Source organism: Sceloporus occidentalis, unplaced genomic scaffold (assembly GCF_023333645.1).
Source record: "Sceloporus occidentalis isolate IW3139 unplaced genomic scaffold, rSceOcc1.0.p SCAF_7, whole genome shotgun sequence".
In the NCBI taxonomy this organism is placed as follows: domain Eukaryota; kingdom Metazoa; phylum Chordata; class Lepidosauria; order Squamata; family Phrynosomatidae; genus Sceloporus; species Sceloporus occidentalis.
In genome coordinates this window covers 9,701,775-9,728,766 of record NW_028316987.1, presented here as the reverse complement: position 1 = coordinate 9,728,766, position 26,992 = coordinate 9,701,775, and the positions used below count along the sequence as shown (strand labels likewise).

The window sequence follows — 26,992 nt, the reverse complement described above, 5'->3', positions numbered from 1 at the left end:
AAACAGCAGTATTCAGAGTCACTGACAGGTTTGTCCCATCAATGAAAAGGTGCACTCCACCAACTATTGAGAGACACAACATTGTGTGATAAGAACTTGTCAAATATGCTATTATCCTGCTGTAGTTGTGATTTATGAGCCTCATATGATGAAGTCCAATGTAACTGTAGGATAAAGTGACACAGGCAGATTTTTCTTGATTGTTGAGATAATTTTAAAACACCAATCCTTAGTTCTCACGAGATACTTTCCAGGCTGTTCTTAATATTATCTACATAATTTGCCCCATGTTGTTTAGGTGAAACTGTCTTAAAAAAAACACACTCCAGTAGTAATAATAATAATAATAATGTTTATTTATATACCGCTTTTCCAAATTAGTAGAACTCTTGGGATGGGCCAGCGTCTTTGCTGACTGGTTGTCAAGCTTAACTTCAGTTGAGAGACACTAGAATAATTTAATGATATTTTTATTTATCTTTGGTTTTTAAAGTAAGAGGAGCTAAGAGAAGATAGTAAATTGTTTGCATTCATGTTTAAATTAAATTAGAAGCAGTTTGAATAGCAGCACATAAGACTGAGGAAAACGGATTCGAGGCCCCAAAAAGATGCCAGCAGGGAATGGAGCTCTTTTTCTTAAATAATTGGGCTTCCATCGGATTTTCTGTATAGAAGTGCTTTTTTTTCTTTCGACAGTGAGCTCACATCTGCCTTTTAATCTCAGCAGTATGTGTGGAGACTACCTGTCCATTCACACTCTCCTGTACAATCTTCCTAAGGTTCTGGTTGGTTGATCCAGATTCTGGAAGAAATTTAGAGAGGCATCATCATCATCATCATCATCATCATCATCATCATCATCATCATCATCATATCACTATATGATTTGTTGTATCTTGGGAATGAGGACACTTCCACTTTTCCTGGAAACTTGAAATGTGTACACCCATTTTTAAACAGCTTGATCAGTAGAACACTCTGAAATTAGGACACACTTACATCTAACTGTCAAAATATGGGACATGATGGTGTGGGTGTTTTACATCTTATATGTGCCTAGTCAGAAGTACATTTAACTGATTTCCATGATGTGTAGAAGATAAGTGGGCATAGGTGACAACTACAATCTCCTTTCTCACATACAAGTCAACTCAGACTGGTGTTCTGTTCACAGTTATTGTATTTGTGGTGTATAGAATGGATTTTCATTCATGTATTTTAAGTTATTTTGGCTACTTGATGCACAAAAGTGCAAACTGTTAAAACAAACATAGTAATTATTCTTATTGTTAGAGCTACAAAAGTAAACAGACTTAAAGTAGCATTCTAGAGGGCAATGATCTGGTGGGTCTTCTTTTAGCCCACACACCTGAATCTCTGTTTAAAAAGTACTTTATGATATGTTCTGAATGTAAGAATGCTTTCATAAATGTGACTTAAGTGAGCTCATCTGCTTCATATTGACAGCTGGATTATGAGGCAAACGGCCCTTATACAGCATATGGGCTTTGTCCTGAGACATCCATATTGAACAGATGTGACTATAAATCTGGGGTGGGAATGATGTTCCCTTGACAACCAGTTGTTTAATTGAAGTTCCCAGCATCCTTCATCATTACCTATTTAAGTTAGAGCTGCTGGTAATTGCATTTCAATATCTGGAGGGCCACATGATTCCCAGCCATGTTATTAAAAGAAAACAAAAACACAAAAAGTGTTCACAGAATCAGAGCAAGCTTTGGCCAGCTTCCTTATTCCTACAATGGCCAAGCATCTGCCTCTGAGAAGCCCACAAGCAGTACACGAGGATAATGGCTTTCTGCTACTATTGCTTCTCAGGAAGCAGGATTTAGAGACATATTATCTCTGATACTGGAGGAAAGATAGAACCATCATAGCAATTAGCCATTTATAGCCCTATTCTTTATGGCCTGAAGTTAACTGTTACTTTCAGCAGGAGGACACCCATTGAATTAATGCCACCCATGTAAGTATTGATTTACAGGGTCCATGTTGATTCAATGGGTCTGCTCCAGTTGGGAGTAACTATCGGATTGGGGCCCATGAATATGTAAAATTCTATTTTAAATCCCTCCATAACTTTTTCCAACTATAACAATAAGGACTTTTACCTTTCAAGCTTGAAGTGGAGCTTGTCATCCTGGGAAACAGTAAAAGAAAAGGACACATAAATTACTTTCCTTGGTGCAAATGTGTTTATTTCCCCCCTTAGTAACCCCTGAAGGAAGTTTATTCTTTTAAATTTCTCTCTGGGTTCATCCTGATGCTCAGAAATCTTACATCCACCTTCTGTGTTTATATGGAATGTAAACATGGAAAGGTGTACAAAATTTTCTTTTACCAACATTCCCCAAAGTATTTCTTCCCTCCTGTCTGTTTCTCATAGCAATCCACTATCCAGCCTCACTTCTCATCCTCATCTCTTTCATGTCTGTGAGACAACTTTCACAGTTTAGCATTAAGTTATCACCTTGTTCTTTATCTGAAGAAACTTGTTTCCTGGAAAATGTTATAATATTGTCCCTTTTCCCTCTCCAAGTACCTTACAAAAGGTACTCTATTAATTGTTTATTTATAGTATTTATACCCTGCTCTTTAGCCACAACAGCTCTAGTACAGTGGAACCTCGCCATACGCTGTCTTGACGTACGCGCTCAAGCTGCAGGGCGTGCGCGGGGCGGAAGGGGCGGTGTGTCCCATTCAATTGAATGGGCGCATGCGCCCATTGTGCCCTGTGCGCGCCCACGCCGCCGCGCCGCTGCACCGGCGTGCACGAGCCCCATTGTTTCCAATGGGGCTCGAGCATAGGCGGAATTCGCCTTACGCGGAGGGATCCAGAACGGATCCCCCGCGTAAGGCGAGGACGGACTGTACTAGACCAAGCCAGAATTATTTGCATGGTACTTCTTTGTTTTTCAAAACATGTTAGTTTCTGAGTCAGTTAACTAGACAGACAACATGGAACAAAAATAACTGTGGGGGAAAATGAGTTCAGTTATCCATAGGCACTGGTGGTTTGGAATGCCTAGCAGCCTTCCCCAACCTAAAACCCCCAGATGATTTAGATTACATTTTCCATCATCTCCATCCAAGGGTGAGTATTGGAAGTTGTAGGCTAATCTGTAGAGGGTGTCAGGTTAGGAGAGGTTGGCATATAGTGATGCATGCCCTGAGCAAGGATGGTCACAGCAAGTATCTTCAGATGTTCATATTTCAGATATGGGGCTGCATGTATGACACCTTCTGTCATGTGTTGCATTTCTGCAGGGTTAGCATCTACTGCATAAGTTGCATGCGATCTAAAAGTATCTCTAAATATTATATATTTTATACTTCAGGTGTGGTCTCTACACTTTGTCCTGAGGCCTGCTTTCAGACTTGCTCATTCACAAGCTTCAGTTGTGCTGTAACTTTCTCTGATCCTTTCTAAACAAACAGACCCCAGACACAGGTTTCACCCCCCACCTTCTCCCTGAAGGAAACTTTCCATTACCCCTTTCCATCCAGAAGCTGCCGATAAGTAGAAATCTCTGTCTCCAGGCGAGTTTTTATTCCAAGGAGAACCTTGAATTGATTATTTTGACATTTGATGTCATGGCGAAACTTGCTAAGCTCTTCTTCACATTGAGAGATTATGTTCTGGATGCTTTGAAGCTGGAAAGCGTAGTAAGACCTGGTTTCATCCAAGTTGTTTTCTAGGGAAAATTTCTGAAAGAGCAAAACATGGCAATGATGTTATCATTTTAGACTGTGTGTGATCAGTAAATAGAAACCAAAGGAAATACACTTATTTACCCAAGGATTTGTAAGATACAGCTTCTACCTATCAGCCATTCTAGACATCACATCTCTAACCTATGCCTATGGGTAGCTGGATAGCTGCTTTTCTCTTGCTCTGTTGTCTCCCTTTTTTCCTCATCTAAATTAAGAATATGTAACAGTTCATATACAGAATGAAGCTATTACTCAAATATCTATGCAAAGGGAAGTTTGATTGTGTTTAGTGAGGTTTACTGCTAGGTAAATAGATAGAGAATTACATTTAGCTGCTCTGGTAAAGGACCTGCTCTTTACCACAGGCCAACTACACAAATGGTGTATGTACTATTTGAACAAGTTGCCTTTTGAGCAATAAAAACTCCTTCAGCCTGTGCCCATGCTGACTGGGGAACTCTGGGAGTTCTAACCCCCCAAAGTACTTTTTTTTCAAGCTCTGGCCGGGATATTTAATCATTTTTGCCTGCCTGCCTGCCTGCCATCCTTCCTTCCTTCCTTCTTTTCGTCCTTCCTTCTGACTGGGAGAGTGGATGTCCTGTAAGACTTCTCAGTAAATGAGATAGGATGGAGTCATTGCAGATCCATTGCCTGTAAGACTAGTGCTTTGTTTCCTTAGATTTCTCAGGAGGGTTTAGCTATTATATTAGGGGATAAGAAAGTGAGAAATCAAGGCACTGGCATCTATGACTCTGGAGAGATCCTCCTCACTACTCCTCACCACTGACTCACCGCAACCAGTCATTATGCATTTCAGATTAGATAATCAAGGTATTACGTTATGTATGGCTCCCAGGCAGGCTGTAATCTCTACTACTTTCCTTTAGAAACTCACAACAATCTTTTATAAAATGATCACAAGGGAAATTTGAAGCCTACGTGAACAGGAGCTTTCTCAGTGACATACCTGTCTGTAAAATGATGGTATGAAAAATAATAGAAACTTGATGCTGAGCATTTTTGCTAGTTGCTCTCTTTGTCTCAGCATTTAGAAAAGTTCATATTTTGGATTGCATTTCCCACACACCCCAATTTACATGAGGGATTCTGAGAGCTGTAATCCAAAGAAGTCACTTTTCCTAAGCTCTTGTTTGTCTATTAGAACAAGGATAACTCAGGTCTGTCTATTGGGATATATGAGGAGTGATTAAAATATTACATCTGTAACATGGATTTATTTCCTAGCAAATTATCCTGCTGACAACTGTCCATTTTCACTCTCTCTTGTGATGGCTCTGGGAATGTTGTTCTCAAATTTATGGATGGTCACCAGCCACAACAGCCAAGAGGCTGTCAGGGTGGAGAACTAATATGCTTCTAAGTACCAAATATTGTAGAACATATACAGGAAGGCCATTAATTTCTTATGACTAAGGATGAGAAGAATATTTTTGAATGTTTTAATCCTTCATGATTACCTGTACTTGACATACTGAGACACCCCATCAATAAATGTTCAGTTTCTGCGCACACCCCACCCTCCATTGGTAGCAGCAGTGGCAAAAAATGTTGGGGATATTTTTGGCACAAAATAAATTTGCCCCACAAAAAGTGCTTCATGTAAAAATTTAGAGGGTTTTTGTCTGTGTGTGTGTGTGTGTGTGTGTGTGTGTGTCTGTCTGTGTGTGCTTTTTTAAAAAAAAAATCCAAAAAATCCTTCATGGAATGTTTGTAAAAATGCTCTGAAATGTAAAAAGAAAATTAACAATTCTGTAAAAATTATAATTTCATCCTGCAAGGAGAAAACTTGAAATGAAACTCAGAGACTGTGAGACTTACATGAGAGAAAAGCTTGTCTGCCCTGATATGGCAATTCTTATGTTTCTTGCAAAGTGCAAAAGCCACATTTCCTGCTGTCATTTACCATGTTTCTGCTGTCATTTCCATCAGAGATTATGTACGCAAAGTTAAAACCAGAGCAGAAGATGACTGAACATGGGCGGGAGGTGTCAGAAAAGTGATTTACTGTGTGTCCTCCTATACCCTCAGTAGTTACCTTGTTGAGGTGTGTCTGCAAATCAATTTCAAGGCTTTGCAGTGTGCGGTTCAGCTCACCAATTTCTTTCTGGTTGCTTTGTAGTTCTTCCTGCTTGGGCTTTTCTTCCAAAGATTCATTTGCTATCTATGGTATTAAAAAAAACAACAGACATGATTGTTTTTGTTTATTCTTGTTGCTGTCAACAGACCCAACTAAGCATATTTTAAGCACTTCATAATGCAAGTGATGAGCCCACTATACATGCTTTTTTTTCTTTTTGGTCACTGAGATTGGGATTCCTTTCCACCCTCCGCAACAACCAAAGCATACCCTCCTCCAAGGAGACTGAAGAAGCATCTGGCTATGCCCTATAGCCAAATGCAAGCTGATGACATCATCTGGCAAAACCTTGGCACATCTTGGCAGGAGATGTCATCAGTCTGCATCTAGCTATGGGCACACAACCAGATGGTTCTCTACTCCTGCCCCTCTCCACCTGCCACAGTATAGCCATTCAAGGTGGCTATCACAGCAAAACAGTGAGTCCTGGGGATGGTGAATGGGGAGTTATAGTGGAGTTCTGTATGCTGAACTCTTACACTACGCTTTGCTATTTCTGCCTTAGGGCTTTTGCATGTATATGTATGCAGAGAGTTGCTGCTGCTGAAAGGGGCAGCAGTGGAAACTGTGTTGGTTAGTTCTACACCATTTTGCACCCTCTGCAATACCCTGGATGTAGTGTGATCCTGGGACACTGTGGAAAACAAAACTGCAGCCACTGATGATTGCTGGAGATGGATGGTTACTGCTTGACAGTGTGTCCTGGGGAAAACCTCTGTTTTTCAGAATGATTTTGAATGTGGAATAATTTAGGTACAGACTCTGGCACACTGTCTGGCACACGTACCAACACAGGGAAACATATGTGGGTGTTAGTAAAGCCAGAAATGACAAGAAAGAATACTGTATTCCAGCCTTATAAAACTAGGAGCCATTGAGGTGGGTTAACTCCAGCCCAAGCCAACATGTGGATGAAGGAGGCTGTATTGTCACACATCTGGAAGTCATTAAGTTTGAGGAAGGCTACTGTACCCTAGAAGGTTCCATCAACCCAACCACATCTTGTTTGTTTTAACCATGACCAAAATATGATCTCTCATTAGCTAAAAACCTGTGTGTTTTAGCCTATGGATAGTCTTAAGGACTTCTTCCACAGGCTATACACTAATGACAGGGTTCTGCTGAAAAAGGAGGTCAACTGGATTTTAAAATTACAATCTTGATTCCCTTCAGGCCTAAAGGAAGAGGTTGACTATTCCTCAATCCTAATTTTTTTTGTCAGTTTTCAGACAATCCCCTTCCTTTTATCACAGATACGTCTGTGTGCCCTAGAATCTCTTCTTTGTTCCATCTGCCCATATGATAGATAGATAGATAGATAGATAGATAGATAGATAGATAGATAGATAAGCAAACCTTTGTTCACATGTTTTATTCTGCCAGTAAATGCTTTTGAAGTTCCCGGGCCAGAAATGTTGCCATTTTGATTTTAAGTTAGTATGTACAGGCTATAGGAAATGTGCAAACCTAGTAAAGTTCTTATGTAATTTGATATCATGTAGTCATATGCTGCCCTCTTGTAATATGTTATTATAGATCCCTGAAGAAGGCTCACATACTGAATTGCATTGGACTTTTTAAGATAATAATATATCTTTTCAGCATCTCAAGGTGTGTCTCCTTTTTCTTTTATGGATCCCACTGGCTGCATCTAAGCTTATGCTTTTTAAAATGTTTTTAAAAAACAACATACCTGCTGTTGGAACCAGGCATCAAGGCTTTGGCGGTTCTTTTCAATAATTGCTTCATAATCTGCTCGTATCCCTGCCAGGATCTTGGCCAGGTCTTCTTGTGGAGCTGTGTTCACTTTCACATTCACCTTGACATCCTTGGATGCACCATAGGCTTCCATATCCTAGAGATGAGGGAGTAAAGAAGGACAATGTCACACGTTAGGTCAAGAAAAATAGCAAGGAGATTGCACAATTGCGTTTCTTTGTCTGCCACCTGTGCTGTTTGGATGTGAAACAAAACATGGTTTTAAGCATGGCTTTCTTTTCATAAATCTACTCTTTGAATTTTGGCTAAATCTGCACTGCAGAAATAATCTGGTCTGACACCACTTTAACTGCCATAGCTTAATGATATGGAATTCTGGGAACTATAGTTTCTTGTGGAACCAAAGTGTGGAACATTGTGGCATGGTAGTTAAAGTGGTGTCAAACTGGATTATTTCTGCAGTGTGGGTGCAGCCTTTGCATTTTTAATTGCAAGTAAACCTTAATTTACATTTTATGATAATATTATTTACTAATTAAGTAAGCCACAGCTCTTATAAACATAAGAAGAGCTGTGATGGATTAGGCCTGTGGCTAACCAGAAGCCCAGAAACAGGACATGAGTATAACAGCACTTTCCTATGCACGGTCCCCAGCAACTACTGTTTAGAGGTTCACTGTCTCTTCACTTGGACACTGAATATTGCCTCTGTGGCTAATTGACATGGCTAAAGTTACCCTCAATAAATTTGTCTAATGTCCTTTAAAGGCATCAAAGCTATAGTCCCTCACCATATGATGGAGGCAAAATTTATAGAGAAATAATTCATCTTGTAAAATTCTTGTATTTTTTCCATATCTTCTCTGCTAATCATTGTTAACAGGATAACCATCAGATCCAGTATTGTGTGAGAAACAGAAAAAATCTCAACCCACTGAATACTTTGGGCCCGAACAGACATGCCAAAATAAAGCTGCTTCGGGTCTCTTTGGAGGTATGCTTTTTAAATGCACCTAAGGTCTGGAGTGCAGCTTTGGTGCAGCTTCTGGCCTCTTAAGATGAATGTGTCATTTAAACAGCATACCTCCAAAGTGACCCAAAGCAGCTTTATTTTGGCCTGTCTGTTCAGGCCCTTTGTAAGCTGATATCATGTCCTTCCTTTGCTGTTTCCCTGCTGGCAACTAGTTAGTCACCCACTGGTATAGATGTGGTTTGGGGTTTTGTTTGTCTAGAGGGTTTTTTTTGTCCCCAGAATGCACCACTGTGTGCTTCCCTTTAAGTTGCAGCTTGTTCAAGAATCCACACTGAACATATTTGGGTGAAGGAGGATGTGGTAAGGAAGGAGACCTTTCCTTTTCCACTGAAATATCGGATGACACTCTCCAAAATGACCATGCTTCCATTGTCACCTCTGCCTCCTCCTTCTGTTCCTTAATGTCAAGTAGGCACTAGCACCTTCACACAGTAAAAGAGTGGTGCAATGTCTTCCCAAAGGGTTCATAATAGACTTTGAAAGGGAGGCTGTTACAGTGGGGATGACAGTGGAGAAGCAGAAGAGGTGGAGCATGATGTGTTCCTCATTCTCTCTGGCTCACATTCCAAACCATTAAAAAGTAATTAAGGACACCCAGAATCTTAGCCTGGAGAGAGATTCCCAACATCTTTTTCTAGTCCTGGGAGGCCTATGCTGGTTGAACAGGATTCTTGATCCTCATTTATAGGTGTCTAAAACATATTTGTTTCTTCAGCCTGGATTTGGACTTGACTTTGCTCTAAGGGAAGGTTTAATGAGCCAGAGCCTGGCGGAAGGCGAGAATGTTTCCTTAATTATTTCGATGACTCCCCTGCACCTCTCATCTTGACTTATTCATTGCACAAGAATTTTAACCTTTTTCCTGGTATAATTTGCTTGTTCTGATCAACATGAATTGCTTTTGGCTGCTTGTTTGTTATTATTTCTTTTGAGTGCTTCCATCCCATCCTTTCACAGAGTTCTCAGCCTAGCTTCAAATGAAAATTGAAGAGAATCAAACACCTCTTTATGTTTTTTCTTTCTCTGAAGCTGATTCATCACTTCTTGTGAGTGTTTTATGGGAGTTCAAAAACATAACCGTGTTGGTCTGGAAAACAGTATGCAAAGAGTTTCTGTAGCACCTTTGAGACTAACTGAAAGACAAAAGTTGGTAGCATCAGTTTTTCTAGACTTGACCTTATTTCCTCAGATGCATGCATCCAACACACATCTGAGGAAGTAGGCTCAAGTCTATGAAAGCTCATGCTATGAACTTCTTTCTTTCAGTTAGTTTCAAAGATGCTACAGAATCCCTTTGCGTACTATTATGGGAGTTATTAGCCTGGAATCCTATTGGTGACATAGGCACCATAATTCAGGACATATTTCATAATGATGTGGACACATGTCTTATTTTGGATGGGGTGCAAGGGTCTCTTCATTAACCCCTTGCATTCTGTCCAATCCTTTTCTACTGACAGCTACTAAGTCCTGGGAGGCTCTTGCAACCATTCAGTCACCATGAGATGGGGAAGAAGGGAAGCAACTGCACAGCAGTTGTCATTCCTCTTCCTCTCCTTTTGGAAAACTGCAGCAGGGACAAGTAGCAGTCCTGCTGCTCAATCCTCTTCCTCTCTCTCCATGGTCATTTAATGGTTGTAGAAGTGCCCTCTTTCACAATATGGCAGTTGGAGCTGTGTTTAGGGAGTGTTACATGTTACACACATGACTCAGGATCTTGGCCATTAACTAGGAGAATCAAAACAAGGGGAAGGCTATGACATACACAGGGTTGTTTTTGTTTTTGTTGTTGTTGTTATTGTGTGCCTTCAAGTCATTTTCAATTTATGGTGACCCTCAGCTGAACCTATCATAGGTGTTTCTGGGGCCGAGAATGTGTAACTCACCCAAGATCCCCCGGTGAGTTTCTATAGCTGAGCGGGAAATTGGTCTTCCCCCTCCAAATTCCTGCATTGAAGAAACCCTCTTTTTGCATATGGCACAAACTAATCTAATGAAACTATGGTTCTTATAAATCATGTAATCTGGTTTCTAAGAGGGAGATTTTAAAGAAGGTGTGTTAAACCCAGAAATGTGGGGACGGCTTGAAATTTTGCAATTTGGAAGAGATAGAAACAATAACTGGAGATGACTGGGTTGGCCTAAGAGTCCTGTAGAAGCCAACTATATTGCCTGTGACTAAAGTAATATTTCAAAGGTAAGATAGGCAATGAAGAGGGCATGTTTCGAGAAGGAGCCAAGGTATAAGGTGCAAGCAAATTATTTTCTGTGGAGTGTATGCCAGTTTGTGAAACAATCTCAGGGCTTGGCCAATGTCATACTGTGAAAATGTGTACCACTCTAGCTTTAAAAGTCCTGCATCCCTACTGTAATAGAGCTTGAAACTTTTTTTTTTGTAAGAGAGAGAACTTCCTTGTTCGAACCTGAAACCATGCCTTCCATCTCTGTCAATAGTTTTTTAAAACTGTCTATTGCCACGTTTCCGTGCAAAAGCCATAAAGGTTCTCTGTAATTATTACCGCGGGAGCAGCTGAATGAAAACATCTGATTACTATGTAAACAACCTAATTATTAGGCAAGCTGAACTGGTTTGGTAAAGTTCCCTTCGTTGCAATATCACCTTGTGGTTTACATACAGCAAGTGGCTTTGGGAAGCTGAGAAAATGAGGGTAAAATCAGTCAGGACTGAAGGAGCCTCCAAATTGAGGTGCACTGTGCTGATTGCTTGGTTGCAGGGGAAAATTGCAATGCATCTAAATGCATACCTAAAGTATACTTAAAGTATTTTCTAAGTACAAAATAGCACAAACCAGTAAAACACTCTTTCCTATTGCTTTCATGTTCTAAATTTGCATGACTGGTGTTTCTTTGGATATCAAACCGTGGAATCTAGCACAAGAAAAACATATTCAGATATTTCTTTAGCATAAAAATAATATATATAGTATAGGAGAAAGGGAAACTGATTATTGTTGCACTGGGGTAGGATTATGAGTACTTAGCTCCTAAAAGTACTGGGAATCGAGCTTAAAAGTATCAAATTCAAATTACCATTACTCATAGCTCATTACTTTTGACTTAATGAAGTCCAATATCATAACTTTTTAAAAGTAATGCAACAACTGGTAACAACCTGATATTTTTAGTGTAACAAATAACATTTGCTTTTTACTCCTCCAAAGTGACTTATCATATCATTTGGATATGTCCTTCTCTGCTGTAATAGCTGGCCAGAGAAATTGTTTGGAGATATGCAGCACTTTCTGCATGGTCTTAATCTCTTCAGTGAGTGAATATGGGGTAGCCAAACCACTGTGTTTTTGCAGGAGCCCTATTTGTGAGAGGTTCAAAGGGGATGTCTAGAAGTTAAAAGAGATTTAAAATGGAATTATTAGCTCGTGACAAGATATGCGTCAGACACATTCAGACCCCATCCCCATTATACATGGGAGGAGAAAGAAGATATCCCTGCCTTCTCTATCATACTAGAACCCAGGATCATCCAATAAAATGTTGAAACTGAGGACTGACAAAATGAATTCCTGTTTCATAGTTAAACTTTGCTTTGGCAAGATGTAGAGATGGGTGTTCATTTAACAACTCTAAAGGGAGATTAGAAAAAAATCAGTGAGAATAAGGCTATCAGGAGCAACTAGAATGGCTTTCTGTTAATTTAAGTATCAGTGACAGCAGGCCTCTGATTATTTGTTGGGGAACATGAATGGAAAGATAGAATTGTGCTCATGTCTTGCTTGTGGGTTTTACAAGCATCTAATTCACCAGTGTGGGACCAAAATGCTGGGCCAGATAGTTGGGTCTAGCAGGAATCTTCTTATGTCTTTAAGAGAAGCCCATATTGACGGATTTTTGAAAAATTATTGGCATAATCCCAGAAAACAGCAGGGAATAACATCAAAGGCATGCTGTGCCAAGTAAGCAGACAGAAAAGTCAGTGTGTTAATTCTTAATTGACAGGAATTAAATGTTTGCCTGCTCAGCTGCAGTTGAAGAGTTTGTGCAATGCTAATGGTTGCTATGTCATGGAAATTTAAGGAAACATTTTCTTTCCTTTGTGAATAACCACATATTTTGATGGGATTCAAGTCAAGCCCCAAAACTGCAATGATACTTTCTAGTCCAAGGGTGGAAAATTTCATCAGTAAACTAGATTCAGAGACTTCTGGTCTCAAACAACCTGTACTAATATCATCTCATGTTTTTCACTGGTAATTATAGTGTGGCTTATGATTGTAGCCTTTGGGTAAATTTGGGGACCAGTGAAACATTTCATATACAAAGGAATGCAATGTGAATAGAATTGGAGAAGCTCTTCTCATTAGGGCAGGAATCAGTTTTCTGCATAGTCAGGTATGGGGATATATGGCACTCCACATGTTGAACTCTAGCCAACATAGCTAATGATGACTGATGATGAGCATTTTAGTCCAGCAGCATCTGGAGGGCCACATGTTCCCCATCCCTGGTGCAAACAACACAATAGTATGTTGATACAACTCGCATCCTGGGTCCCAGCAAACCCAAAGTAAATATGACATAACTTATCAAAACATGAACAACTTTCACATGAACAACTCATTTGAGATTAGTTTTTTTAAAGGCATAAGAAGTATTTATAATTCATGACAGAAACTTATACAACTTGTCGTAGCATATCAGGAAATTTAAACCATACCTTCTCATGTTCTTTCTTCTTGAGGATGTGATCTTCCCTCAAAGCTTCAATTTCCATTTCCAGGTCAGTTATTATGATTGTCATGTTGTCAAGTTCTTTACGAATATTCTCAACATCATCCTGCACACTTTGCCGAAGAGCTTTTTCTGACTCATATCTTAGTCAAAAAGAAAAAGTGATATAGTTGTGGGCATTGGAGACTGTGACAACTCCTCATGTGGTTTGAACCTACACCTTTTTGGATGTCATCAATGTACATCTTATGTTTTCTTTTCCATCTTCCATTTTTATGCCATAATAACTATATGGATTGGAAAAACCTACCTGACCTTTCTTCCACCTTACAGCATTCATAAGGTTCAAGAAACAAAATGTAACATTGTCTGACCCTCAGCATTTAAAAATGTTTCTTAGAAACTTGGAAAGCTGATGCTAATTAGTGTAAGGCTGAGGAAACTTTCTCTCTCTCTCGGTCCTCAATGCTTTAGGAGGGCTTCATGGCAGCAGTAGGCAGAGGTGAAGCTAGCAATCGATATTGTTAGAGCAGTAGGTACTACAGTACTGTATTTTTCCCTGTTTCACTTTGCCTCTCCCTTATGTCTCTTCCTCTTCTGCCTCCCAATCCAGTGGGCTGGAACCTGAAGTGAACATGTGCAAAAGCCTTTTGAAATCAGGCTGAGGGCTGCATGTTGCTCTAGAGTGGGGATGTATTTAAACCTTTTACTCCAAGTCTCAAGTCTCTACTTTCAACTCTGATGTCGAGTCTTGACAGGGGGAAAAAAGGAGGCAAGGTGCTTTTCTTGGAAGGGAACAGCAAAGGCATTAAGCAATGGGCTTGAGATGGGGGTTGAGGTCTGCTCAGCAGCCTATCTCCAGTGCACACTGGAGTAACATTCTAAAGTATTTGAAAAGCTCTAGAAGGATCTTTCTACCTCAAGCCCATTGCCAAACAACACACTTGCAGTTCTCCTTTGAGAAATGTGCCCCATGCTATGGTGGCAGCTCTTGCCTGTTGCACTAAGTGAATGACACCAGAAAATCTGTCATTTAAAAATATACAAGTCAGAAGTCAAGTTATGTCAGTGTATCATGTATTGCCGAATCAAGTCCAAATCAAGTCATTGAAGCAACTTGAGTCTGACTGGAGTCCAAGTCAATCAACTCGAATCTACTTCACTGCTCTAGGGATGTAGGTTGCCCATCCTTAGCATATCAGTCACATTTCTGTAACTATGCATTTCTTCCCTTTCTGCACACTTGAGAGATGCTTACCCTTGGGTGCCCTGTCCCACTATATTCTTGATGGATCAGCTTTAGACCAGATCAGACAAGTACATGCTTCTTCAACACACTTTGCCCATTTACTTATAAATCAAGGGTGGGCTTGATGATTTAACTCACAGTGAGTTTTAGGGAGAAGGGTTGAAGCTTACCCTTCTGCATTTGGTTGATTTAAGCCATTTCCCCTCCACTCAGTGGGACTGGTGGTTTCCATGTAAGTGGAGTGGTGAATCCATCCAGTCAAACTTTAAAGGATATACATAAAGTCCTGTCCCCAGGTAGGATAAGCATCTTGGATAGAGCTTGGAAAGTTCAGCACCTAGTACAGATTCATCACCCCACTGTCATGGCAGCCACAAGTTACCACTGCACCCAGTTCTAATAATAAGTGAGCACATCTAAAGTGAAACGGCTTCATGCAACAGGGAACAGTGAGCTAAAGTGGGATGCAAGGAGGCAGTTATTGCTCCCTTCCTGCACATGCTCATTTTGATAGAAAAAGACATGCACTTCCACCTTCACCTCTTAAGTAAGGAGCATATGTTTGGAAATGTTCATGCCTGGTTTGAATATGCCTTCTTTAACACCACCAGTCTATGCATCAGATGGTGTGTTGGCGTTTCGGTGCTAGCCAAGAAGATCTCATGACTTGTTCCATGAGAGAGCAAAAGGAAACTGGCTGTACTGTCCTCATAATTCTTCAGGCCTTCTCTCTATTGATGGTGTGGCTCACATGGTGTATGATTATTTTAGTGGAAGAATGAAAGGATACAAAAACTTACATAGGGTCGTAAAAAAACCCCTTTAACCATACTTAATCTATAACATGCTGTTTGGAAGTAGGTTCATTCTATTGTCCAAGGCTATCACTTTGATTATTAAAGATTAAACCTAGTCTCCATGTCCTTGCCCATTTTTCAGCTTTCAAGAACAGATGAAGAATTCAATCAAAGACTTACTTGAGCCTGAAGTCTTCAGTTGCCATCTTAGCATTGTCAATTTGTAGAACAATGCCTGCATTGTTAACCCGTCCAGTCTCAATCTGTAAGTAATAATCATAGAATTAATCTCGTTGTGAAAGCAGAATGAAAATATCTTAATTTGGAATCTGGGCAGATATTTCTGCTCTTGGTGGGACTTTCAGTCTGTGAACAATGGCTCACATCCAATAGCTATTCCCAGTTAGCTTTATGTAGCTGTTGACGTACCATTCAAAAATTGATTCCATGGGTTTCTAGTTGGGAATAGTATTTGGAGTTAGGCCCTCTGGCATTTGGAAAATAAACCCTGTGGCACCTTAAAAATGGACAGATTTGAGGATAATTTTTTAAATTTGCTGAAGTAAATTACAAATATGATCACACTGATTTTAAGGAGAAGTGAGCCAGTTCCTGCTCAGCATCTAAAATATAGTAGTCATCATATGCTGTCATGGCAGAATATGGTAATCAGCACATTCTGGAAATAGAAAGATGACATCTTAAGTCAACCTCCTCTTTACAGCTTCATACTCTACTGCTTTGTTTTGTTTGCTGTTGGTATCAAATGAAAATTCTCAAGAACATGACTTCAGAAAGATTACTTTGGACTTAGACTAACACTATCTTTTCCAGCTTAAATTTGGCACTAAACACCCATCTCATTCTGAATTCAAACCTGCACTGGGGAAGTTCCTGCATCTGTGTTCTTTAAGCTCTATTAACTTATTCTAGGTAATTAAATTAGCTTTATCAGCATATTAATGACCTAAAATCAGGAGGGGAGATTGTTCTTCTAGGGGCTGAGCAGTTGGGTCAGGATAGTATAAGCCAAGCCTGTACTATCCTGACCTGGGTCCTAACCTGGGTTGGTCCCTGGGCTGATGTGAGGATGGGAGGTTGTTTACATGTCTGGCCAAAGCTGTGCGATGGACCTGCTACTGCCGTGTGCCTCTTACCTTCCTCTACCATCACTGCTACTGTAAAAAACTCCACCATCATATCTGATGTGGAAACAGGGCACCTGGCTGCTCCAACATGACCATGCACCCCATTTCTATGTCATACTCAGAGATGAGGGCATTCTCAGTAGCAGCAATGGCATGTGGGATCATCCAGTCTGCCAGGTGTTGCCACTGATTTTCTGAGAAACTCCATGGCAAACATTGAGTCATTTTGACCCCTGCTAAGGTCCTTTTGTGCTGGGATTGCACTGGGACTCCTGAATTGGTATCTGGTCTGCCCAATCCCAATCTGGGTTTTTTTGGTCTGCATCATCCAAACAGGCTGATATGAGGCTGGGGGAACATGGGTCTTTGGGCCCCCTAAATTATTCAGCTACAGTATGTGTCAACAAAGGAGAGAGCCTTGTAAGTTGTAGCACCCTAACTGTGGAATATCCTCCCCATAGAGATACAACTGGTGCCAACTAACCCCTCTTTTCTTTGTCAAGGCATTTGACTTGGGTGATTAGTCAATTGTATCAACTGCTTTTTTTCATTTCAGTTACATGTTTTGGAGTTGTTATGATTGTAGTTATACTTTATTATTTTAAATATATTTGTCCATTAGCTTGAAATATAAAACTTTTGAAATATTTAAACACCTGGAAAGATGATGTTTTTGAACTATTTGAACAATTAGAGAGAATAAACATGGATATATGTCTATTGTTTGGCTGCACTTTGCTTTAGCTAGCTGTAAGCTGCCATCTATTCTATGTTTGGAGAAAATCTGTGCATAAGCTAAACAAACAAAATCTATGCATAAGCTAAACAAACAAACAAACACACGAATTTTAAGATGCATTCGTGTACATAGAGATGGGCAAACTGTAGGCAGCCCTCAATCCAAGTGACAATTCCACTATTAGCCTGCAGTTCAGATCTCAATGGCAATGGTGGTTGGTGGCTTCCATTTTGTCAGGGAAAATCATCTGTTCTGGTTTTTAGCTCAAACTTTAAAGGAATGGAAGGGGTCATAGAGTCTAGCACCTTGGACAGCTCCTTTAGCCTAAAACTCAGAGCAGATTCACCCATTTACCGACATGAAAGTTACTAGCTGTTTCTGCTCACTGGCAGCTATTAGGTAGAGAGTTAGAAGGGGTGGTAGAAAGAGAGAGGGAGAAAAAACAGAGATGGTAGAAAGAGAGATGTTCATAACAGGGTGTATGGCCTTATTCACCATTGACTTAAGCCCCAGGATACTACAGAATCTGCTATGCAACCTTACAAGGGAACAACATTTGTTGTGAACAATTCAAGCTTTGGAACAAACACACACAGGACTGTACTCCTTGACCTGTGGTTTGAGTTACAACCTGGTCTTGTTCATGCTCAATAGGAAGCAAATTCTAATTGAATAGGAATTGGGGTGGGATTTTAGACAATGTGTAAGAAATGCAGTGAAGTCATGTTGCCTTCCAGGTAATGTTATCTTCCAGGTGTCAATGCATCACTGGCCAATATAATATGACACATTTTTCCTTGGAAGAACTATAACTGTATCAGTAAAAAAGCATTTCTCTCTTCATAGATTGGGGAAGAGTTTTTTTAGTTTACTGCTGGAGAGATTTTAAAAGAAATAACATTTCCAGCCTTTCCATCAGTTAAGGCCTAAATGGCCATAGATAGCTATAAAATGTTATCAGCCTTCTAAAAATACTATAGCCAACATAAAAGGAGATATGTTACCAATCTCTCCTCACATCAGCAGCAATAGTGAGAGAGGCCTACATTTTCCCCTTCCTTCCTTCCTTCCTTCCTTCCTTCCTTCCTTCCTTCCTTCCTTTTTTTAAATCATGTTCATCATAGATAAGATAAAAATTTCAAATTTTAACTAATTCTTACAAAGAATAAATTGAAATTAAATTCCTGTCCATCCCTCTCTTAGAGGGTGGTCCCTTTCACATTTTACAAATACAGTGTGATGGTTGCATTGTTGCTTCCATGAATAAAATCTATGGACTCTTGGGATTTAGACTTCTTAGCCAGAGAACTCTAGTGCCTTATCAAACTAAAAATTCTAGGATTCCACAAGAAGAAGCCATGCCAGCTAAAGTAGAATCAGAGTGCTATAACTATGTAGTGTGACCGGACCTGGAAATCACGCTGGCATACCAAGAACCTTCCACATCGAAGGAACACTTGTCTAGTTACCAGTCAAATTCTTCTCCCTTCTTCACCTTGTACAACATAGGTTTGAATCCTTTTGATTAGTCTCAACTAGAGCAAACCCAGAGAATCAATTGCTGAATGATGAGTAAACACATAGGTAAATCTCATTTATTCAAAGGGGCTATACTAATTGGACTAGCATTGGGATTCAGGCCCTAGATTGCCATATCTAGGTCCTGTATATAGTTCAGATTGTTTAAGCAAGAGAGCAAAATAACATGATAACAGAAGATACCATATCACGCGCCACACACAAACACAATTTTCAACCAATTTAAAGTGGAGGACAGCCTCTGAGATTCCTGAATATGAGCAAAAGAGTCACATCAAAAGGAAACTGGGTGGTGATATGGGTAGTAGGAGGATGTTGTGAGAAAACGTCCTGCACAACATCCTGAATTAATTTATGAGATAATCATCCATGTTGTTCCTGTGGAGGTAGAAGACCTCCCCATGAGCAACTGGGAGGTAAATAAATACCTTGTAAAGCTTCTCAGATGAGTCACCAAAACAGAAATAATGATTGATGGAACTGAACCAGTTCCTTGCTCCTTGCTACCACAACTTTTTTTAAAAAAAGGTTGTACAGTTTCACATTTTGCTTTTCATTAATCTACAGCTTTTACTCTTCTTTGAGCAAGCAACTAATAAATCAATGATGGTAAATTGTCAAGTTGAAGAATCGGTCCACAAGACTACAAAGCACAAACATGCAACACATTTTCAAAATAGGATGTGTGAATGTTTCCTCCACTTGTCAGATCAGCAGGTAAAAATCTAAGTGAAGAACTGAGGCTGGGAAATGAGCATGGTGATGGAGGCAGTGTGGGGAAGGCACATCCAATATTTAGGTGCATGCTGAGTATCTAGGAAAGCCAACAAAGATGGAAACCCAGCAGAGCTGGAAAGCTCTTCACAAGATAACCAATGAATGCAGATAGGGAGGAAGGAACCTCATCTATTTTGGTAAACTGAAAAGGCGTAAAAAGAAATCTATAGTGAGGAAGATACTTTTCCAACCTGCACCTTACTAGTGTGTTGGACTGTAACACATGGAGATGGTGCATCTGGAGGAAATGGAAAGCTTTCTTTACTATGCAGGCAGGGGAGGGATGTTGTCGTGTAATATATCTGGAGAACATCGATTTCTTCTGGTTTTTTGAGTTTCCTTTGGGATGGGTGGATCAATTTATTGCAATCCATCAGTTTTGCATGTTTTGTTACATAAATCTTTTCAAAATATTTGCATAAAATTCTGGCATAAATTGTTAATTGCCATCAAATCAATTTCAATTTATGCATGAGAGACCTCTAAGGCACCTTGTTATTAAAAGAGTCAGGTCTTACAAACTAAGGGTAGCTGTGGCTTTCTTGACTGAGTCAATCCATCTATCTTGTGATCATCCTCTTCTCCTACTGTCTCCAATGTTTCCTAGCATTATCATTTCTTTTTCTAATGTGTAATGTCACCTCATGATATATCCAAAATATGATAGTCTCAGTTTAGTCATTTTGGCTTCTATTGAGAGCTTGATTAGCTCTTGTATATATGCTATAAATACATATTTAAATATACACTGCACATGTATTATCCCTCATACCCACTTCTAAATGCTCTTCTAAATATACATTATCCTAAAATACACATTTTGGTACAGGGTTTTTACTGGCCGCAAAATGTGCCACTGAAAAACTAATTGCACAGTTGGAAAACTGATAATGTGCAGTTGTTAAAATGGGAGGGAAGCTAGACACATCAAGTGTTTAATAGGCACTTTAATGGCAATGTTTACTAGGCAATCTTGGGAAAGCTGGAGAAGCCTAGTTTTGGTACCAGTCTTGGCAGCACAAATTAGATGAGTCTGCAGGAATGGCTCATACCTGGTGTACTGTGCTGGTGTGTTACTGAGCTGGGATTTACATCAGCACATGAGCCACTAGGATGTCCTGATAGCTGACAAACTATGACAAATTAGTAGACTAATCATTGCTACACAATAGATAAGAATTATTGTTCCTTGTCCAGTAGAAATAGGCTCTGAAAAAAACTTTTAGTGAGCCTTGGCAGACCGGCATCAAAGGGCCGGAGTGGGGGCTTGGCATCCGGATGATGCATGCCCTGACACTGCCCACATGCTGGCATGATGCCACATACCTCATCACATGGGAGGTGGCATCACGACACTCTGCTGCCACTGCGTCCAGATGACGCAGCGCCAAAGGAGCACCAAAAAGCTGCAGCACCACCAGTTATGGCAGCCTTTCAGTGGCACAAAAAGGAGCTACTTTTTGTGGTTCTTTTTTGCACTGCAGAAAGGCTAGATTGGGGCCACAGTGTGTAGTTGCCGCAGTCCTGATCCAGTGCTGAAAGGGGCAGTCTGTTCATCCCCAGTATGTTCTGGAGTAAAAGCTGGAGAAGTACAGTAGGCCCTCCCCATACGTGGGGATCTGTTCCAGACCCCCCCCCCCCAATGTATGGGGAAAAACATGTACATTCAAACCCCATTAGTTTCAATGGGGAGCGTTCCTGCATTCAGTGCAGCGCATGTGCCACAGGCATGCATGTCATTTATTTCCCGACAGCTTAACCTTCCGCATAAGGTTAAAGCCATGTATAGCATGCCCATGTATGGCGTGGGCGCACTGTACAAGATTCAGATGATGAGTGTGATCTAATCCACATATTATTCCAGAAGATGTGAGCCAGGACAGCTCCCTTTAAAATAGAAACCAAACAAAATCCTTGATCAACCCGAAGTATGTGATACAGGATGAAATTACAGAGAGAGGAAAGTCTGGGATGAAATATAGTCATTTTTGATAGGTAACATACCCATAGTTTCCTTGACCTCTGTGGATTATTGTAGTAGCAGCAAAACAATGGAAAAAGCACAGATTTCTACTGTGTGAGTCACATGCCATTACTTAAGTTGCTGTTGTTATGTACCTTAAAGTTGCTTCCAAATTACAGCGACCCAGTGATAGGGTTTTCTTGGCAAGATGTGTTCAGATAAGTTTTTTATGGGCTTTTCGGGCTATGTGGCCATGTTCCAGAAAAGTTTCTTCCTGACGTTTCGCCAGCATCTGTGGCTGGCATCTTCAGAGAAGATGCTGGCGAACAAATGCTGGCGAAACGTCAGGAAGAAACTTTTCTGGAACATGGCCACATAGCCTGAAAAACCCACAAAAATCTATGGATGCCAGCCATGAAAGCCTTTGACTTTATATTAAGAGAAGGTTTGCCATTGTTGCCTTCTTAAGTTGAAAGAGTGTAACGTGCCCAGGAAATCCCAATTCAACACTCCAACTACTATTGTAGCATGGCTTTCTATCATTATCTAAGACAAAACCTTTATTTTGGGACCAGGCAGATGACTTCTCCATGTGGCAAAGCTCCCTCTCACATTGATCAAGCTAAGAAAAGCAATGCTCCAAATACAAGGGGATTCAGACTTCTTTCTAAATACACCTTGGAGAATTCACTTTTTTTTGTCTGCACCTCTAAGAACCTGTCAGTCAGCAATAGCCAAGTTGGCTGGGGGATTCTGGGAGCTCTATGCAAAAAGTAATGGTTCCAAACTCATATTTTAAAAAGACTGGCATTAATCCCACAGAGGTCCTCCAGAACAGGGGCTGTTACTATATGGGAGGAATTACACAACCCTTTGGAGTCCTGCCACTGAAAACTCATTGTGAAATTTTCTCAAGCTTCTGGGTGGTACAAAATTTATCTTCATTCAGAACCACAAATGCCCTTCCAAAATTCAACTGTAAGTTTGAGAATAGCCTGGTATCTCGCCTTATATGGTAGTGTGAAGTTAGAAGTCATTAATCGGATTAGTCACAGGGATTATTGCCTAGCTGCATAGGTTTTATTATGAGTCCAAATGAACGTCATACTTATGCATGGAAATGTGTGTTTGAAAAGGAGCTTTCTTAAAAGTCCCTGTAAAATTCTTATTGAGACGGAAATGATGTATTTGCAGGTTTCTTTTTTTTAAAATATATAGTTAGAGAGGAATGACCCACTTTCTTATATGGTTTCTCTCATATGTATTAAGAGACATCATTCTGTAGCAGGGCTGGCCCTACCATTAGGCAAAGGGAGACAGTGCATCTGGGCTGTTTGTGAAAGTATTTTGTTTTTGTATTCATGTTTACCCTGGGGTACTAAGCCAGCATACCTTCATTTGGATGGATTGAAGTGAGTGTGTGTATGTGTCTGTATTGACTGTTTTGCATCAGGAAGTAATAGATCATGGGTGACTCTGTCTAGTCTATCTAGTCCTCCTGCATTATTGAAAGTAATTGCAGACTGAGCCATAGAAGACATAATCAAACATGCTTTCTGGAGATATTTCTCTTATTGTCATCTTGTTCTGTGCTGCTTTCTTTCAATGTAACAGAAACTGAAAAGAATGTAGTGGACAATCTACAACTCAAAAAATCCCCACTCACCAAAATATACATTCTACATGTAGGTAAGCCCATATTAGGACCATGTCAGATGTTATGCTTCCTAATCTGTTATGTGTAAAGTGAAGGTATGGTTGTGGATATGTTTTTAATGCTAGATAGATCAAGTAGGAATAAGGGATATGTAATATGAAAATCTTCTGGGCCCTTCAGAGCAGTTCAATTAATCTGTTTTTCCTTCAGCTGTCCCTACATTACAAACCCTTCCCTAGAGAGTCAGCATGGTGTACTGGTTTGGGCAGGTCATGCTGTCTTTGAGGTTGTTCAGATGCTGAGTTGGGGATGCTGGTTTGGGGAGGCGGCAACCGCACACCTCCAGATCCTCTAGCACAACTCTATGGCCAATATCTGCCCGAAGTTGATCATAGAATCATGCTGGAGGACCTACAAATGCCTAGAGAAGTGTTTTCTCTAGGAACTTCTAGGTTCTCCAGCATAACTCTATGGTTAACCTCTGGCAGAGTTGCGCTGGAGGAACCAGAGATTCCTAGAGAGGACATATTAATCAAAAACACAAATAATCAAATCTGCAAAAGTCAAAGCCACAAATGAAGAGGGCCAACTGTACTTACAAATGAATAATAACAATTAGTGAATCCATTTTCCTCAGCAGTGTTTGGTCATGCTGCTTGATCACAGAAGGATATTAGAAATGGTCCCCTACATCAGGTGCTTGCTGCTCAATATAATTTTACTTACTTTTTAAGCTCTTTGTAAACATGTTCATGAACAATTTTTTATCAGAACATACTTTCCTTACAGCTTGTTCAGGATACTCTAAGTAGGGATGGATGAATACAGTTGATTTTGCTTTCTCCCAGACTTTTTAGAAATGTAAGTTCTTTCTGTCAAATTTCCACTTTTTGGTAGGTTTTTATAAAATAAAAAAGAACAAAATTCTCAGATAAAATTTCACTAGCTAAATTCAATATGTACACCTGTTCCCAGTCAGGAGCTGATTGTGCTGGACCTGTCCACCATGTTCATGTTAAAAATGAGGTATATTATGAGGGGGGGGGGGAGGTGGCAATATTTCAGTTACCTACATTAGGACCTAGGTATCCACTGCAGTCTGGTTACAGGAACCCCCATGGATACCAAAATCTGTGGATGTTCAAGTCCTATTAAATACAGTGGATAATAAAATGGTGTCCCTCATATAAAATGACAAAATCTTGGTTTCCTTTCAGAATTTTTATATATTTTAAATATTTTTAAGCTGTGGATGCTTGAATCTGTGGATGAGGTATCTGTGGACATGGAGGGCTGACTGTATTTGTCCTTGGCTGGCCATGTATAATGGTTGATTGACAAATACAGTGGATCCTTCCCTTATGTGGGGGATCCAATCTGGATGTAAGTGGAATTCCATGTATGCTCGATCCCCATTAAAAAGAATGGGGCTCATGCCCATGGCGCAGTGTGGCGCAGCACACACCATGAGTGCGCATGCCATTACCCCTTCTGGGGCACACTGAGCCTTCTGGTGCAACTTTCAGCATATGCTGAAAGCCACATATGTCTCATGGGCACACTGTATGATGCGGGCACACTGTATGTCCTTACTGAAGGATATTTTGTGTCTCTAATCCTCCTAAATTCTGTAATATCCATAGCTGGAATGCAATCAAATCTATTCTACAGTGCTGAATGTGGGCTAAATACAATTATTAGTCCCCACTACTGTAGACCTGTTGAATCAATGAAAACTTGGTAAGTCAATGCTCATCTAAATTTAATTGATTTGATGGGTGTATTCTAGTTGGATATAGCTTATTGGACTTATACCTTTATGTATTATGTATGTATGTGTGTGGATAAAATATACAAGGGAATAATCATATGAACTGAAAGTCATATGATTAGCGGTGGTTAGAGTGTTGAACGGGGATGTGGCAGATCCATGTTTTAGTCTCCTTTGAGGTATGGAGTTCATAGCATGACCTTTGATCAGTCACTTTCTCGATCAGCCTGACCTATAAGGTTGATGGGAAGATAGGATAGAAAATATTATAAGAGGTGCATCTACACTGTGGAAATAATACTTTAAGGATGTAATTCCATGGAATGGAATCCTGGAATTTGTCATTTTAGAAGGTCTTCAGTTTTCTCTGCTAAAGAGTGCTGGTGCCTCACAAAACTACAAATTCCAAGATTCTGTAGGATGGAGCCATGGTATCGAATTGCATTATTTCTACAGTGTAGATGAGCGTGGCATAGTGGTTTGAATGTTGGACTATGACTGTGGAGATCAGGATTCAGTTCCCCACTCACCATGAAATCCACTGGGTGACCTTGGATAAGTTGCATGCTCTCAGCCTCAAGGGAAGGCTATGACAAACCTGAACAAATTTTGCTAAGAAAACCCCATGGCAGGGTTGCCATAAGTTGGAAATGACATGAAGGCCCACAACAATAAGATGCAACCTGAGCTCACTGAAGCAATGGCAATATAGAAACGTAAATATTTATCTGTCAAAAAAACCCAAAACAAAACTAATTAGGGAGAATAATTAACTGTTTAATCTTACCCACCCATTTCAGGGCTATCCACTTTTCACCCTTTGCACCTTCTGTACCTACCCTCCTAATGGAAAGCAACTCTCCAAAACTGATATAACCTTTCCTTGAGGACACACACATAAAATGTTCTGCAGAAGCTGAGCAGAACTAATCATTTGGAGTAGCATTCACAGTGCTTATAATACAGTATAGCTAGAGCATATGGTCTGCCTATGTACTTGAATTTTCCCAGGGAGAAAGGTAGGGAGCCAGTCTGGTGTGGTGTTTTGAGTGTTGGACTACAACTCTGAAGACCAGGGCTCAATCTCCCCTCTTGAGCATAAAAACCCACTGGGTGACGTTGGGCAAGTCACACTCTTTCATCCTTAGAGGATGGCCATGGCAAATCACCCTGAAGAAACTTGCCAAGAAAACCCCATGATAGCCTGTGATATCCTATGATATTATGGCCTTAGGGTCACCATAAGTCAAAAATGACTTGGAGGCACACAACCAGAACAACAATAACATGAGAGAAGGGTAAAACAGAATGCATCCTTTTTGTTATTGCTTTTCTTTATCTTCTCTTACCCGCTCGTGCATGTCTAAGATGTTCTGCTCGTAATCCGTGAAGTCATGCTTCATGCCTTGAGACCTCTTTTCATGCCACTCCCGAATGCATCCTTCCAGCTGATTGTTGGCCTTTTCCAAGGAGTGCACCTTCTCCAAGTAGGCAGCCAAACGGTCATTCAATTCCTGCATGGTCTGCTTCTCATTCCTCCCCATGAAGAGGTCTCCATGGCTTCCACCGAAGCCACTCCACCCTGCCCCAGCATCTGAGGCAAGCCAGAGGGGTCTGCCAAAGGACATGGGGATGTGGGTGCTGCTGCTTCCTCCATGTAAACTTGATGCTCGGTGATAGTAGTAACCTCCAGCAGGTGCAAAGCTGCATCCTCCAGCAGCACCCCGGAGAGATCCAGAAGAAAAGTGGTAGAGACCTTGACTGGCACTCATCTTGGCATCTGCTGAGAACTAAATGCACACACCAACTGTCTCTCTTCCTCTCCTTTGATTTACTGGCTCTGTCTGACAAGCCTCTCAACCTTCCTTCAGTGCTCTTAAGCCTTTCCCTGTGGGAGTTCCCATACGTTAACCAACGACACCAACAAATGTTGTGTCATCATCAAATATGTGTTTCCTCTTGGACAGGTCTGAAACCCTTAATAGCCGGAGAACATGGTT

The 26,992-nt window shown here is 40.4% G+C and overlaps 1 protein-coding gene across 1 annotated transcript; it reads right to left on the bottom strand.

Moving 5' to 3' along the window:
• Positions 1 to 369: 369 nt before the first annotated feature.
• Positions 370 to 26,992, bottom strand: LOC149309146 (keratin, type I cytoskeletal 23-like). The gene is made up of 8 exons (XM_089531178.1): positions 26,342 to 26,992; positions 15,579 to 15,661; positions 13,339 to 13,495; positions 7,587 to 7,748; positions 5,792 to 5,917; positions 3,515 to 3,729; positions 2,133 to 2,161; positions 370 to 802 (listed from the first exon to the last, which is right to left on the bottom strand). The coding sequence occupies exons 1-8, from the start codon at positions 26,762 to 26,764 to the stop codon at positions 702 to 704; spliced, it is 1,296 nt and encodes a 431-aa protein (XP_089387304.1). The 5' UTR covers positions 26,765 to 26,992; the 3' UTR covers positions 370 to 701.